Source organism: Rhinolophus sinicus, chromosome 16 (genome assembly GCF_057876585.1).
Source record: "Rhinolophus sinicus isolate RSI-liver-muscle chromosome 16, RSI-T2T, whole genome shotgun sequence".
NCBI lineage: Eukaryota > Metazoa > Chordata > Mammalia > Chiroptera > Rhinolophidae > Rhinolophus > Rhinolophus sinicus.
The window spans coordinates 97,066,784-97,081,296 of NC_142516.1; the positions used below are offsets into that span (position 1 = coordinate 97,066,784).

At 43.8% G+C, this 14,513-nt stretch overlaps 1 protein-coding gene across 9 annotated transcripts in view; it reads right to left on the reverse strand.

Annotated features, from left to right (window-relative positions):
- Positions 1-2,392: 2,392 nt before the first annotated feature.
- Positions 2,393-14,513, reverse strand: part of STARD13 (StAR related lipid transfer domain containing 13) — a 494,577-nt gene continuing 482,456 nt past the window's right edge. For all 9 annotated transcript variants that reach the window (XM_019736522.3, XM_074330029.2, XM_019736521.3 and 6 more), the window contains 6 exons: positions 11,283-11,493; positions 10,546-10,660; positions 9,454-9,675; positions 8,680-8,897; positions 5,632-5,808; positions 2,393-4,987 (listed from right to left, as the gene is read on the reverse strand). In XM_019736522.3, coding sequence (XP_019592081.2) covers positions 4,870-4,987; positions 5,632-5,808; positions 8,680-8,897; positions 9,454-9,675; positions 10,546-10,660; positions 11,283-11,493 — 1,061 coding nt within the window. In that variant the 3' untranslated portion in view covers positions 2,393-4,869. The remainder of the gene's footprint in view (positions 4,988-5,631; positions 5,809-8,679; positions 8,898-9,453; positions 9,676-10,545; positions 10,661-11,282; positions 11,494-14,513) is intronic.

The following is a 14,513-nucleotide window of genomic DNA, read 5'->3' on the forward strand; positions in this document are numbered from 1 at the left end:
CTCAGTGAGCAAGTGGTCCAGATTCAGAGTTCTCTCATCACCTAGGCCAGCCTGCCTCCTGTGACAAGCCATGGCATTATAATGAGAGGGGGAGGAGTGAGTCCATCAATCCAGCCTTCCTGCTGATTTTGAGTTTGTCTTTGGAGATCTCACCTATAACCTCATCTTACCAGCTCTTGGCATCATGGGTCCATATAGCACCCAGACTGACCTGGAGTGCCCTGGGTCTTTGTATTAAGTAGGTCTTATGTTGGTTTGAAAGTGTCTTTTCTGCGGTTGGCCAGAAAAATGCCGAATTTACATAAATATTGCACATGAAATAGGGAATGGGAGAAAGCAACATGCTCTAGAATGAAAGGAAAGGCAGGTTATTATGGATTAGTATCAGCTCAGGAAGGCCAGTGGTGTCAATGGTTTTATTTACTTTTGTCTATGTAGAAACCAAAGGGGAGAGGATTACTGGCAAAGATAAGGGTATCTTCATATCCCTGCTCCTGCACACATGGGCTTCAGAATACAGCAATTCTGTTTTAGCCCATTTTAAGTGTCTACATCAAAACAAATGTGATTTCAGTTCTCCACTTTTTGGCTCTGATTTGCTTATTAGGTCCAAAGTCCCGTTTGCAGCTTAAAAATTCCCGGCTTGTGACAATCTAGCCTTATCTGGAAGATGTTAAAGTAACATTGATACTGCATGATAAAGCTATGGAAAAGATGGAAAGCTGCTAAATTTGTGGATTTGAGATAACAATGGATATAAAAAAAAGTATAATTAAAAAATAAAACAAAACATTGTAGTGAAGCTTAAAGCCAAAGAAATTTAAAGTCCCATTACCCAGGGTCAGGAAAACATTAAGCCCTTCTTGACTGTTGTTTAATTATAAAGAAATACTTCAGAGAATTAACTATCTGTAAGAAATATATATTAAGTAAAGTATCTTTAAACAGAAACACACATAAAACAAAGGTATATATTGATTAGTTGATGAACACGTTGTGCGTAAAAGCTCGTAGGAACCTAGTCCTATATTTCCACTAGGAGCACTGCTTCAGTATTTGCTAATTCAGTGTCCATTGTGACTTCATAGAATGTCACTACCATGGATAATGAGAAGCTGCTGGGTATCATCGTTTCTGCTCCACACACATTGTGTCTTCGCATCAGCACCTCTGTCTGCCAGGTGTCCTGCCCCTATTTGGCATTCAGTGAACATGTTCCATGTGAACAAATGTCTTATGCAGGGGCTTCAGAAAAACGACTATTTGGGATTCTGAGCCTCAGCTGTGCACACTGTGGACGTGGGTAGGAGGCTCCTAGGTGGCCTGTTGGGTGGGATCATGAGGATGGAAGCAAACTGTCTTTAGAACAATGTGCAAAGGATATAGTCCGTCTAAGGTATGCCAAAAGTCACACACTGTCAGTTGTTCACACTGCATGGCTTTGCAACATTCAAGTGCAGGTATTTAGTTTCTTAACCCCTTGTGCAGTCAGGACACTGATTTGGCCTTTGTGTCAGCATGTGATGCTCCACATGGCTGGGGTCTATTTCACCCCATCACATTATCTCCCTGAGAAAAGTCATATGACCAGTTTTTCTGTGGCCAAATACCAAAAGACAGAAGTAGAACAGTTTCATACTAAGTGTCACATAGTACCCTCCGAATCAAGTTTGAATCATATGATCCAGGGTCCTAGGATAAAATCTGTAGCCAGAGGCCCCTGGAGTGACTACCATATTTTCTTCTTTCATAGACAAGAAAAAGTGGCAACTGAAATTCCTCCTTTGCCTGTGGAAGCAAAACTTACAAGTAATGGGAGAGGGTGTGGGGGAGGTGAGCAGAGAGCAGTTTGGATCAGTTGTGTGGAGGCATATTTGGTGCCTGATGCTGCTTTTCCAGCCTGCAGCTGAGAACGTTTAGGGCTCCTGCCTTGCTTAATTAGGGGCTACCTTTGTTGTCTTTTAGAAGCAAAGCACAAAACAAGTACAAGGGAGGCAGAAGGCTCAGAGTCCGATGCGGCTACTCGTCATGGTCTAGGGGGTCCAGCCATAAGTCACTTCACCAAGTCTCAATTTCTTGTCCACTCCATGAAAATGAAACATAACTAGAGTTCACTGACTCTGATAAAAACAGTGTACATGTGTTTATATACCTTCCAAATTTAAAAACAATAAATTGTAAAACAAATCCCTACCTGTCACTTGAAATCCTTAGACACAGATTAAGGCACCCTGGCTGTTAGTGAATGTCTGTTGCTAACAATATCCTTATATTTGGGAGAGGTACTGACTATAGTACAGAGGTCAAGCTCATGGCCAGCTGTCTTAGAGAGAAATCTTCCTCATGAAGTAGGATGTCCGCTGCAGGATGAAGCAGGAAAATCAACGTGCGCTTTATAGAAAATAGGAAATATTTAATGTATATAAATTTCTTTGCCTTGGCAATTATTTATTTACAATTGATGATTGATACCAACAATTGAGGTAAAAATATACATGAGGTATAAATATAATATTTAAATGCAATATCATATTTTATTTCCATTGGCAAGATAACAATGAATAAGATACTATGGTATTTGACCAACAAGCTTGATGCATCTTCCCCCTCCTTTTTCTTTCTTTTTTCTTTTTTAGATTCACTGTGTTGTTATGCAGCAGTGATGTGATTAGTATGTGAGTTAAATTTAAAATGTCAGGTGATTTGAAGAGAAGGGGAGCCGGAAATACAATCATATTTGTCTTTATTCTGTTATAAGTACCCTCTAGGTCCTTGCTTCTCAGAGTGTGGTCTTTGGGTCAGCAGCCTGGGCATCCCCAAGGCCCGTTAGAAATGCAGAATCTCAGGCCCAGACTGCCTGGATCAGAATCTGGATCTGAACAAGATCTCCAGGTGACCTGAGTGCACGCTGAACTTGGTGATACGATAACCTTCGTCCTTGTGTGCCTGCCATAGTTCCCAAACACATCGGGTCCCATCTCTGGAGGAGGACCCACGCTAAGCTAGATTAAACGTCATTAATGATCTCATCTATGCACATTAAAGTCACCCAGCACATATGTTAAAACTACGATGTGTGGCAGAAGTGGATTTTCCTCAAGAGCATTGCCCAAGTGGAAAATTATGGCTTTGCTGCCACCTTCTAAGGTAGGCAAGGGAACAAAAAATTCCTAGGTCATAATTCAAACAGTATAATTTCCCTTGCACCATACCAAACTCGTAGATAGCATTTTTATTCCTCTCAGTAAAAGAATTGCACATTGCTGATAATAGAAAACGTTACATAAATGCATACAATACAAAAACAAGGGAAAACACTCATTTAAGATTTTGTTTTTCCTCCCATACCAGTTGCTAAATTATGATACCAATCTTTCATGGATTACCAGAGAAAATCTCTCCCCCTGAAACCAAACAATAAATTATCTTTCTCTCTATAGTTGTTGAATTACAATTAGAAAAAAATTTAAATCCATTAACAATTGATTAAGGAAAGTCAATTTGCTTAGTCTATACAATAATAAATAGGGTTGGGTCAAATGCATAGGTAGCTTGACCGGAAAATGAAGAAACACATATTTAACAAACCTGTTTATATTTTCTAAAATTAATTGAAGAACATGGTTTTGTTCTCATGATTAGTTTAAAACCTTGTCTTTCAGGTTGCAAAACTTGGATGAATTATATCTTGAGAGCATCATACACAGCAAAATAAGAATTCCCTGAAGCTGTAATGGTCTAAGACTCTTAGATGACCATCCTCTCCCTTTGTCTGGTGTCCAGAGTTAAATTCAGTGCAATACATTGGTAAGAAAATGCCAATTAACTGTGACCAAATGGGCCACTGGTCAAACAGAATGACATTTAAGAACATTATGAAATGCATCTATGAAAACGTGATAAGACACAGAGGCTCCCTTTGGCTATGAATATGCAAAGGCTGTTATAGTCAGCTCTAATCAGCAGGGAAATAGAGGTTCTGTTTCAGTCACTCTTGCTGACTCCAGTGGTCCCTGGGAATGTGACATTTCACTGAAGCCGCACCTGGCCCTGCCTGGTGGCAACTGTTAATCTAGCCTTAAATTTGGTAGCGATTTCTCACCCACCTTTTTGCTTTAAAGAGGAGTAAATATTCTTTTTCTCTTTTTATCTAACACTCTGCTCTTGGTTTTTTGAATAACAAAAACAAAGTGACAACACATAAGAATACCTTTTAATGTTGTTTTCCTTTGGTTAGCTAATCTTTGGTTAAATACCAGGGCAGACTGACAGACTAGAAATTCTCACACCACCTTGGTGTTAGCAGCTGCTTCTGCTCAGTTTCCAGGACGGTGGGGTCCAGAGCAAGACGGAAAGAACCACATAAGGAAGGGACTCACCGAGTCAGATGCGTTCCTTTTCAAAATACGCAATTATATATAAAATATCAATTTTACATATATACAGTAAAGGTAAAGATATACACACATATGTACATATGCTATACATACATTTATTTACAGTTAAGAACATGCTTCTTAGAAGCCTTTAAATAGCAAATTAGGCAATGCACAAGGAATAATCCATTTAATTTTAATAACACAGATAAATGTTCTGATTTTTAAAAATATTATATTAGTAGGATATAGCCATCTCCAGGAAGGCTAGGAAAGTTCTCAGAAATTCTTGCATGTCCAACATTCCGACTTCTCAGTGTTTTCATTTTAAGCATAAGCCATCTCAATCAGCTTCTCTCTCTCTCTCTCTCTCTCTCTCTCTCTCTCTCTCTCTCTCTCTCTCTCTCTCTCTCTTTTTCTCACGGGCACACTGTCCCACAAGTGTTTGCTTTCACTTCCTCTTCCCTGAGTTTGATGTCACACTGGGGAAAACTCAGATTTTAGTTTCTGGACCCTCAGCAATGAGGGGCTGAAAAGAGTTTCTAATCCTGGCGACTTCCGCTGCACACAGATGTCCAAAGCCTTTATTGTACCATTCTGGGGAATGACCTCTGTGGGGACAAAAATCAGAAAAGAAGTGGGAAAGTCTTTTTTCCACATCACTTTGTCATGGTATGCAGGGCTGTCCATGTGGCCTGACTGTCAGTACACTTGCATACAACTCAGGGCTGCCTTCTCGAGGCTGTAAGGACCTAAGTATTCAGCCTATCTTTTCACCGGGTGCTTTATAATGATACCCTCTCTCCGAGAAGATTCAGACTGAATTCTAGAATTTACTATCTAGAATTGACTCAGTTTATATCTACCCAGGCCAAGAACAGCATGAATTCCTCGAAGAGATTGCATTTACATTAGTTTCTTCTCAAAGGAGGGAAGCTGCAGGAAGCAGTTGAAGGGCACAGGCATAAAAGAAACCCAGGGAGAGGACTCACGTTTACTGAACGTCTACTATGGGCCGGACTCCAGTGTTTGTATTTGCTCCGTGTGAGAAGCACAGACATGTAAGTGGGGACAAAACTGAAAATGAAGAAGAGCAAAGGGCTGCAGGAAAATACCAGAATTTTAGCAAAGGTGGGGAAGAGGAAAAGTGAGAGAGGCCTAAGTAATCCTCTATGAAGCAGGTGAAGGGGTGGCGAATGTGCCCCTCGAGCAGACTCCAAGACCGCGCCTGCCACCCTGGGGAGCTCACACTTACTTCAGGTCTATCCTGCAGATGTGGGTCAGTCTCGACTTGCCAGAGCCGCATGGTTCTATTAAGTACTGGGAATCCATCACGATGGCTCGCACGCCGCCCATGAGCTGGGCTTCCTCGTGCTCCACGGAGAGGGACACCAGGGTACACATTCCTTTGGGCAAATCGGTCTTCCAGGTCCTGGAGTGAAACAACCCGCGCTCAGAGTTATGACAAAGGGAGAAAGACAGACCTGAACCCAGTGCTGACGTGTACACTTACATTTTCCTGCTCAAATTCCAATCCTAGTCACTTGTATTAAGCGAATGGTTTCCCTACGTGTGGGTAAAGTTTATCCAGGGCAGTTCAAAGCAAGGGTCTCGGCCCTCAGACCCAGAGGCCGGAAGTGTTCTTGCAGCACTCATATCTGCCTTTGGAACCAAAATGAGGCTGCAGGAGCTCCTGCCTGTTATTGAAGGGCTGGCCTTACAGTTTTGGAATTGGGACTTGGTCATTCATTTGGTAAACATCTATTGAGCCCAGGGAGGTGCCAGGCTCTGAGAAGCCCCCATGGACACAAAGATACATAGTCCAGGAGGAGAAACAGAAATACAAAGAGAACTCTAAAACACCACAGTCGGTGCAGTGATACGGCTATGCGCTCTGGGATCATGTGGGAAGGAAGGCAAGGCATATGGGGAAGGCTTCCTGGAGGAGGTGATGCTGAATTCAAGTCATAAAGGATACATGAACTGGTGATGCTTAGCTTGAAGAAAACTAGACACATGTGGACTGCTAACTGTCTTCAACTAGCTGAGTGGCTCTTGAGTGGGAGAAAAAATCAATACCGTGGATTTGACTCCAGAAGTCAGAGATATGAAGGCACATTGCAGTTCAGGGCAGAGAAGAGCTGCCTCACACTGCACTTTCCAAAAATGGAATGGTCTGTACGAGGAGGTAGTGAGTTCCCTGCTACTGGAGCTATTCAAGGATAGAGAGGGCTGCCACTTGGAGAAACGTTGTTGATGGAAGTCAGGAGCCATGTGTGTAACAACCATTTCTACCACAAACTATAAGTTTATTATTTCCATCCCAGTTGTTTACGTCACAAATCCTATCCCCTTACATAGTCATCTCTTCTATAACTTGGTCCTGTCCTAGGACACCACAAAGAGGAAACATTCTACATTCCCATCAAGAACTTGGAAGTAAGCAAGCGCCGCACAAATGCTTAGCAACTCCTCTAGGGGCGTGGCCACTCTCTTTTCATGCATGATAATGTGATTAATAATAAAGACTGACAGATGGACAGACGTGTGGGGATAAAATGGAAAAATCTTCAGTAACTATCACTGGAAGCCCCTGAGGAACTAGACAAGGGGACAGACTGAGAAGTAAACATGGTAATCCCGAAATGAGACCAGCCACGTACGTACGAGCCTGGGTAAGCAGATGCTCTGAAGGCAGGGAAGTATCCCCGCTCTGTCACTTCCTCACCATACTTGTCACTTTCTACCTTCTGGTATCATAACTGCAAGGAATTTGTGTCACAGGAACCACTTCTGGTTCCTTGTTCACCCCTTTCAGTGCCACGTTCTTTTCCCTCAGAGCCTCACTGCCCACCCACTTTCTCCTTCAAGTCTTGGAGCAAATATGAAAACAGTAAGACTCTGCCCTGCCCACCATATTTAAAATTTTACCCCTTACTCTCCCTTTGTCTTACTTATCCTCTCTATCCCTCTTTCTTCTTTATTGACTTCTCTCCCTGATGCAATATAAACCCCGAGAGAGCAGGCTTGTTGTGTGCTGTGCTCACTGCGCAGCTTCCAACGGTGCCTGGTACACGGTGGTGACGGAATGGAACACTCAGAAACGGCTGGCTGGTGGATGGATGGAAGAAGCAGCTTCCACGCTTGGACTCGGGCCCTCAGCCTCCTCTGAGGGGAGGGAAGAGGCGCGCTGTGGCATGGCTCCATCCCCATGGCTGCCCTCCTAGAAGAACTATTCGATTTGCTGCTTGCAGGAGTGGAGGTGTGAAGTTTACCTTCCATGAGATGACTGATACCCCAGTAACTGTGGTAACGAGCCACTCTTATAAATGCCCACATTCTCCACCAGGATCCCGAGGTGGCTAAGATAAACATATGTATTGAGGGAAAAAATGACCCTTAAAATTCAAGGTCCCACGGACCAACTCCAACGGCATAAATAGCTTATGTGAAAAGTAACCTTTAGTTTGCCATCAAGACTAGTTTTATAAAGAAGCTATTTTGAACATACATTGGGGAATTTCACTAGTGACTCCTTTTACACTGCTAAACCATGAGAAGAGATAGTGTTTGCCATTAGTTATCAATCAAAAGGGATACATTGACTTAGTTGTATTTTATTTGAGTTTCTTAGCATCCGGAGTCCCTCTTCTTTCTGATTCTATACTGACTCACCAGCCCACAGACACAGCTCTACTGTGCAAACTTCCGGTCACTGGTTGAGCATCCCATTACAAACCCAGTTCGCAGGGGTCCATAACCCAACCCGTAAATCAGAAGCAGTATTTCAACAGTAGATATTAAGACGTGCAAGCCTGGCCAGGCCCTGGAATCTTAAAGGACATCTTTAAGTGTCTCAGCAGAGTGGGACCTTCAGGGTTGTGCCCAGGTTTCCGTGCATGGTAATGAACTATGGACATTGGAAATGACACACTCTAGTCTCGAGAGTTACACAAACTGAAGACTTGCCTTCCCAGAGGGAGAAAGGCAAAAGCAGGAGAAAGTACAAACTGGACAAACAGCAGCTACTCTCAGACTCTGTTCTGAGGAAATGAACAATATTTATGGCCTAATAAACCGTATGTTCCATAATGAAAGGGACCGTAAGAGAGCCCGATAGAGCTGTAAATTGGGCAAAGAAACAGGAAGTCAGACATAAATAGAGCAAAGTCAATTTTTACTGAGGGAAAAGAGGGCAGGCTTAGTATTCCCAGCGCAGGCTGAATTTAGGTGGTAGAACGCTGCTTAATGCTTAAAATCTGCTTTAGAAACAGAATGTATTTAACCCCAGAGACAGGCTTACCTGAGAACCACAAAATCTCTGGAAGGATGGGGGGCCATGCTGTTCAACACGTACTGATAGATTTCTGTTTGCTTGTCCAGATTTTCCACAACTTTCCATTGCACAAAATCCTCATCCCACAGATGGCGCTCCCTCAGCACGCGATTCAAAACCACCGACGGTGGTGCTTCCACCTCTACGGAAGCTTTCCACAGCTTCAGAGGATTCCCATCTCCCACCTTGGGAAAGACCATCAAAGGCTGGAGGTCAACTGGTTCCAACAAAAACCTACCACATTTCAGTGGGTATTCAAAAAACATCACCGATTATATACCTTGAAAGAGTGATTATGTACCTTAGGTTTAAAACTGGTCACTTTTAAGTTTAAAATAATAATAATGGTCACGGAAATAATAACCACCAACACACACAGTGCTTACTATGTGCCAAGTGCTGTTCTAATCCATTTAGTTTTTTTAATAGCTTTCCTCTGACAGCAGTGTCATTATTATGCCCATTATGAAACTGAGGAAATAGAGGCACAGAGAGGTGTGTGACTTGCCCAATGTCACACAGCTAAGAGAGCAGAGATGCGACTGGGAACCAGAAGTCTGGCGTCACAGTCTGCACTCTGATTATATGCAACAGGGTTGCTTGGCAGTCTCTAGAAAGGGTCTTTGACCTGTGCATGTGTGTGCCAAGCCCTGTGGACAGTGGCCGTTTTTAAAGCAAAACAAATGCCTCATTGTCAGATGTGGCTCTTTGGGGTTAATTCTTTCCGGCTCCTGAGATTACCTTTTTGAAAGCAAGGTCTGTATTGTCTGTGCTGGAACACGTGACCCATCCTTTGAACTTTTCCTTGGCTTCCTTCTGGAGGCCCTGGACGAGATGTTCCAGGTAAGTGTAGAAGGTGGCCCCGCTCTCCTCCAGCTGGGTCCCCAGGTCTTCCAGAGTTGGAGCGTGGATCTCAGCCTCCGCGTATGAGTTATGAGACTGGGCTACCATCTCAAGCGGAACCTGAGCCAATGGAAGCACCAAAGAGCGACACTGAGCTAAAGAAATGCTGAGACTAATCTTTAGAGAAAGCAGAGTCATTTCGTGAAAAACCATGTATCGGCAACGGGTTGAGTGCCCCGGGAAAGACATGTTTTCCTAAGATCGGTGGCAAGGCTGGTGGTGGGGGTGGGGTGGGGCTGCCTCGTCAGGAAACACAAATATGTTTCTGAGGCTATATTTATTACTCAAAACATTGCAATGACTTCCCATTCATTCTTTCCATTTCCCTTTAATTTTCCCTTTAATGTATGTTTATTCATTTTGGCAAAATATGGGCTCAGGAAACTTAAAGCACATAGATATAAAGGAAATGTCAAATAGGACTTAGAATTAGCTTTCCCATTTTAGGACACTTTTTTCCATTTACAAATGTTACACTGACCACAAAAAGTATGCCAGGAGTCTAGTTCACTTACTTCTTGAACTTGCCAGTGGCGATATTCATAAGCTATTATTGATTCTTAGTACACACACACACACACACACCCCAGAAACACACACAGATGTTGCACCTAATCAAGTCCTGAGGTAAAAATCAAATAGAACATAATTGGCTGGCTGGTCTTGAACTTGGCAACTGAAGGTGATGTAACTGTTCTCATAAAAAACCATCCTCATGGTACTAACCCCAAGTGTCTTTAACCATCGAGTCTCAATTAGCTAGCTAGCTCCTCACTTGTCTTGGAGGCAAAGCCCAGAGCTATAGAGTATACTGTTGTCATTATAAAATCAGGAACAAACAGACATAAGCCATGAATGTAACCACTATCCCAGGCATCTTACCTAGTTCCAAGAGCTGTAAGGAAGGCAGTGCAAGCCTTTTTCGCTCACCTCAAAGAGTTTGTCACATTCCATGATCATGTGGGCAAGGCCCTGAGCGGCTGCCAGATTCTCGTTGAGGTCCTTTTGATCTGGCTTCCCGGTGGCATATTTCTTCTGTATGACTCTGTAATTGAAGGGGACAGTCCTAGCAGATCCCAAATCCAAGAGCTTTTCCCAATCCAAAGCTCATCCCTTTTGTTTTCTGTTCCTACCCAGATGCTCTCCAGATCCCAGTCTGTCTCATTTCCAAATAAAAACAATGACCACACATTGAAGTTATTCTGAGTCAGGCTGAGAGTCTGACAGTTCATAATGAAAAACCTTGGAAAAATAGAAGGGCAGGGATAACTTTTGGGGGAAAAATGAATCTATTTTTCCCAAGTTTGAAACCACTTCACTGCAAGCTGCTATGCTTGGGCCTTGAATCCAGCCCTTTTCTCATAAAAGACTGTAAAATACTACTTCATGTACTTTTCCCCTCCTTTCCACTCACACACACAAAACGAAACGAAAACCCTCAGGTTTTCTGGATCACAATAGGCATTCTTCAATACTACTTTAACAATTCTATGAATCTGAGCACACAAATTAAGTTATCTGGAAATATTTTCGGATTGTAAATTAAGTGCTGTCAAATCCTCAAGTTGAAATCCAACACAAGGTATCCTTTTTTTTTTTTTTTTTTTTTCAGTGAATTGTGGGGAATACCTAGTTTAGGATTACTGTTGTTGATGAGTAAAACCCACCTGGGGGAGCTTTCTTTCTTCAATAAATTGAGATGAAAGAGAGAGGGGGCCAGACACACAGCCAAGTTCATGGGTGTCATCTGATTCTCTTCCACCAAGTTGACCACGTCGTTGAGGAAGCACAGGAGCGTCTGCAGGACTTCCCTGCTCTCATCTGCCAGCAGCAGGATGGCGGCCTGCACCGCCGGCAGCCGCTGCTCTTTGGGGACATCTGTGGAAAAGGGGGTGCCAGGCCATTAGAGGTACAGCCCCAGGAAGAGCCAGCTGGGAGAAAGTGAGCAAGCTCCGCCTTCCTGACCTGAAGACACACTCAGGGACACCATCATCATCGTCGTCATCATCTTCACCATCATCACCCACTAACAACACAAAGAAGTAATTGCTTTGTCCTCACAGCTGGTGACAGGCAGCATTGGGAGGGGAACCCCAGCACTCTAACTCCAGAACCCACAGTCTTAACAACGAGACAGTCTTTGGAAAGAAACACCCTGTCCTGGCTTTTCACAGCCTGAGCAATCCACCTGCTCACCTGTTTTGAAACTGTTTTTTTGTTCTGGTTAAATTGGTGATGGGCTGGAGCACTGTCCACCTGGCTACCCTCCTGCCCACCTCCCACCACACAGCTTGTGAAGCATCCTCAGGATGCCCAGTGCTCTGTGGGACAGGATTTGGAAACCTGTGTTAGGGGACGGCAGCCTCACTTTTCCCTACCCCTCGGGGAGCAGCCAGGCATGAAGTCAGCTTGGTGCAATGAACCACGAGTGGTGGGGTTGAGTTGGCTGGCACTCTGAACTGAAGCCACAGGGTCAGCCTGGCACATCCTTCTCTTTCCTACAAGTCACCAGGGCTTGGTGCAAAGGAGGCACGTGGCTCCACATGGTGACCCAAGGTCACCAGTTCCATAATCTTGAAGGTGATGGACATTGAGGCTGTGCTTGGGGAAGAGGAACCAGGCTCCCTAAAGTTATAGGGAACGGATGGCCCCTCTCAGGCCCGTTCCCCTTTGGGGGGCTCCTTGTGGTAGTGATGACGCCAGTGATGGTCATGTAGGCTTAAAAGGCAATTGGCCCAACCATAGGAAGTGAACTAAAAGGAAAAACCACTGCAAACGGGAGCTAGGTGCTGCATTTTGCTGCCCCCTGGCTGTGTTTTTTTTCGGCCTGACTCACTGCCCTTACTCCTCTCACTCTAGGAAGACACAGTGAGGAGTTCACTTGGGTTCACATTGCTGCCTTTCTTAAGATATACCATGTTCTAGAACAGGTCTCTGCAGTAGGCTGCCTGTGCTTGGAGGGGTGGGGAGATGTGCTTGCTCGTGAAAATCAGTGAGGTGTGGGAAGAAAACAGAATGTCCAGGAGTGTTTATGTTTTCTCTCGTGCTTTAAAAAGATTGATTGGATGTGTTTTACACTGGGCACAGTATATCATAGTGCAGCACAATATATTTACATTATTAAACATAAATCAGTTTCCACGCTCAGATATTTACTACTGGTAGGGGTGCATGATAAAAAACTTGCGGAGCCTGCTGCTCTGGAGGGGCTGTGGTGTGACCCTCGGCCCAGGTCCTGCCCCTCTCCATCATCGTACTCCCTGGGGCTGGGCACACTCCTCGCGCCAGTCAGTCAGCAAATCCAAATTTCTGGACAAGCCTGATTGTGCACTTAGCATCCTGGACCCCACCCCACCCCCATTACATCCACAACGTAGTGGCTGAAGGTAGACCTGGGTTTAGTAGAGAAGAGCCATTTTGTTCAAATTATGTAAACCCTTTTTCTTTTTTTCTTGCTTGTGTGGAAGCAGAAGCACATACTACTAATGACTTCAAGTTTGTCATTGAAGTGTTCCACATTCAGCTTGAGTCACTGAACTGCTTTTAAATATGCTGCTTTAGGTAGGATGTCTAGTGTATGCATTGTTTCACTTTAGATTACCAACCTTCTCCTCCATGCCAAAATGTTTGAAGTCATCTGCCAAAGCTACATGTGGTCTCAACTTCCTTTCTAATCATTTGCTCCTTTATCCCTCAGAAAATATCCTCTGTCCATTACTTTCAACTGAAAATGTTTCCGAGTGTCAACTATTAATCCATAAATTCAGCATTCGCTTTGGAGCCCATCCTGTGACCTTCCCGTTACACAGGGCACTCTTGGGAGTCCTGCCTCTTTCTTGGCTCTCAGACTATTCTAGATCTGCATCCCTAAGTGCCGATAATCTGTGACCGTGTGGATAGCTAGCAGCATGTCAAAATCAACATCCAGTCGATTCTGAACACCTCTCTCCTCCTTGCCCCCAACTCAGCTCCTTGCCTCTCTTCCTTTCTATATTCTCCCAGTCATTGGGCTTTAAAATTATAGTTGGCTTTGATCCCTCCATTCTTCTCCATCCTGCAGACTAGTGGGTTTCAAATACTTTCATTAGCCATCCAACACTCTAATTAATAATTTGATGCAAATCCAAGAAGAAACATATCTAAAAATAGAACTGCTCTAGAGAATGGAAGGAAGAACTGTCTCTCCTTCCCCAGTAGTAGTTTGGAAACTTGGACTCTATCCATGGGACATATTTCTGATCTCAGTGCTGAAAGTCACTGCAGGTAATCCAGCATCTCAATTAATGTGCTAGCTCCCTAACCCTCCAATCTTGTCTAGTCTAACACCTCTCATTCAACCCTTCCAGATTCATGGTCAAAATAGCAGTTCTGATGGACATGCACCCTTATGGCAGACACAAGCTTGGATACCTACTCAATATCTACTCTCTCCTTCTTCCTCTATAGAACACACATTCCGTTCACGTGGGGGCTTTAATGTGCTCTGGGAAGCTGGGCCCTTCCCTCAGACCCAGGGAATTCCACTCTTCTTTCCAGTGGTTGATTTAGGGGAGAACATGTCAACCATTACTGGTCTATGCAACCAAGATAGATGCTAGGAGCTTCTGTAAATTTATTTCCCTGATAAAAATGCCCAAGGAGAAGCCCTCTGTCCTCTTCTGACCTTTGAATGTGATTTTGGGAAGACATGGTAATTCTAAGTTGTGGCAATCATACTGTGACCTTGAGGGGTCACCCAGAGAGGCTGACTTCAGCCGTGGTATCACTGCGTGGTATTAACTGGCTCTGGAATTATTTAACTCCAGATTTCTTGTTATGTGCATTACATAATGTCCTTATTGTTTAAACAACTATTGGATTTTTGGTTCTGTCTTTACAGCTGGGAGCCTCTTAACAAC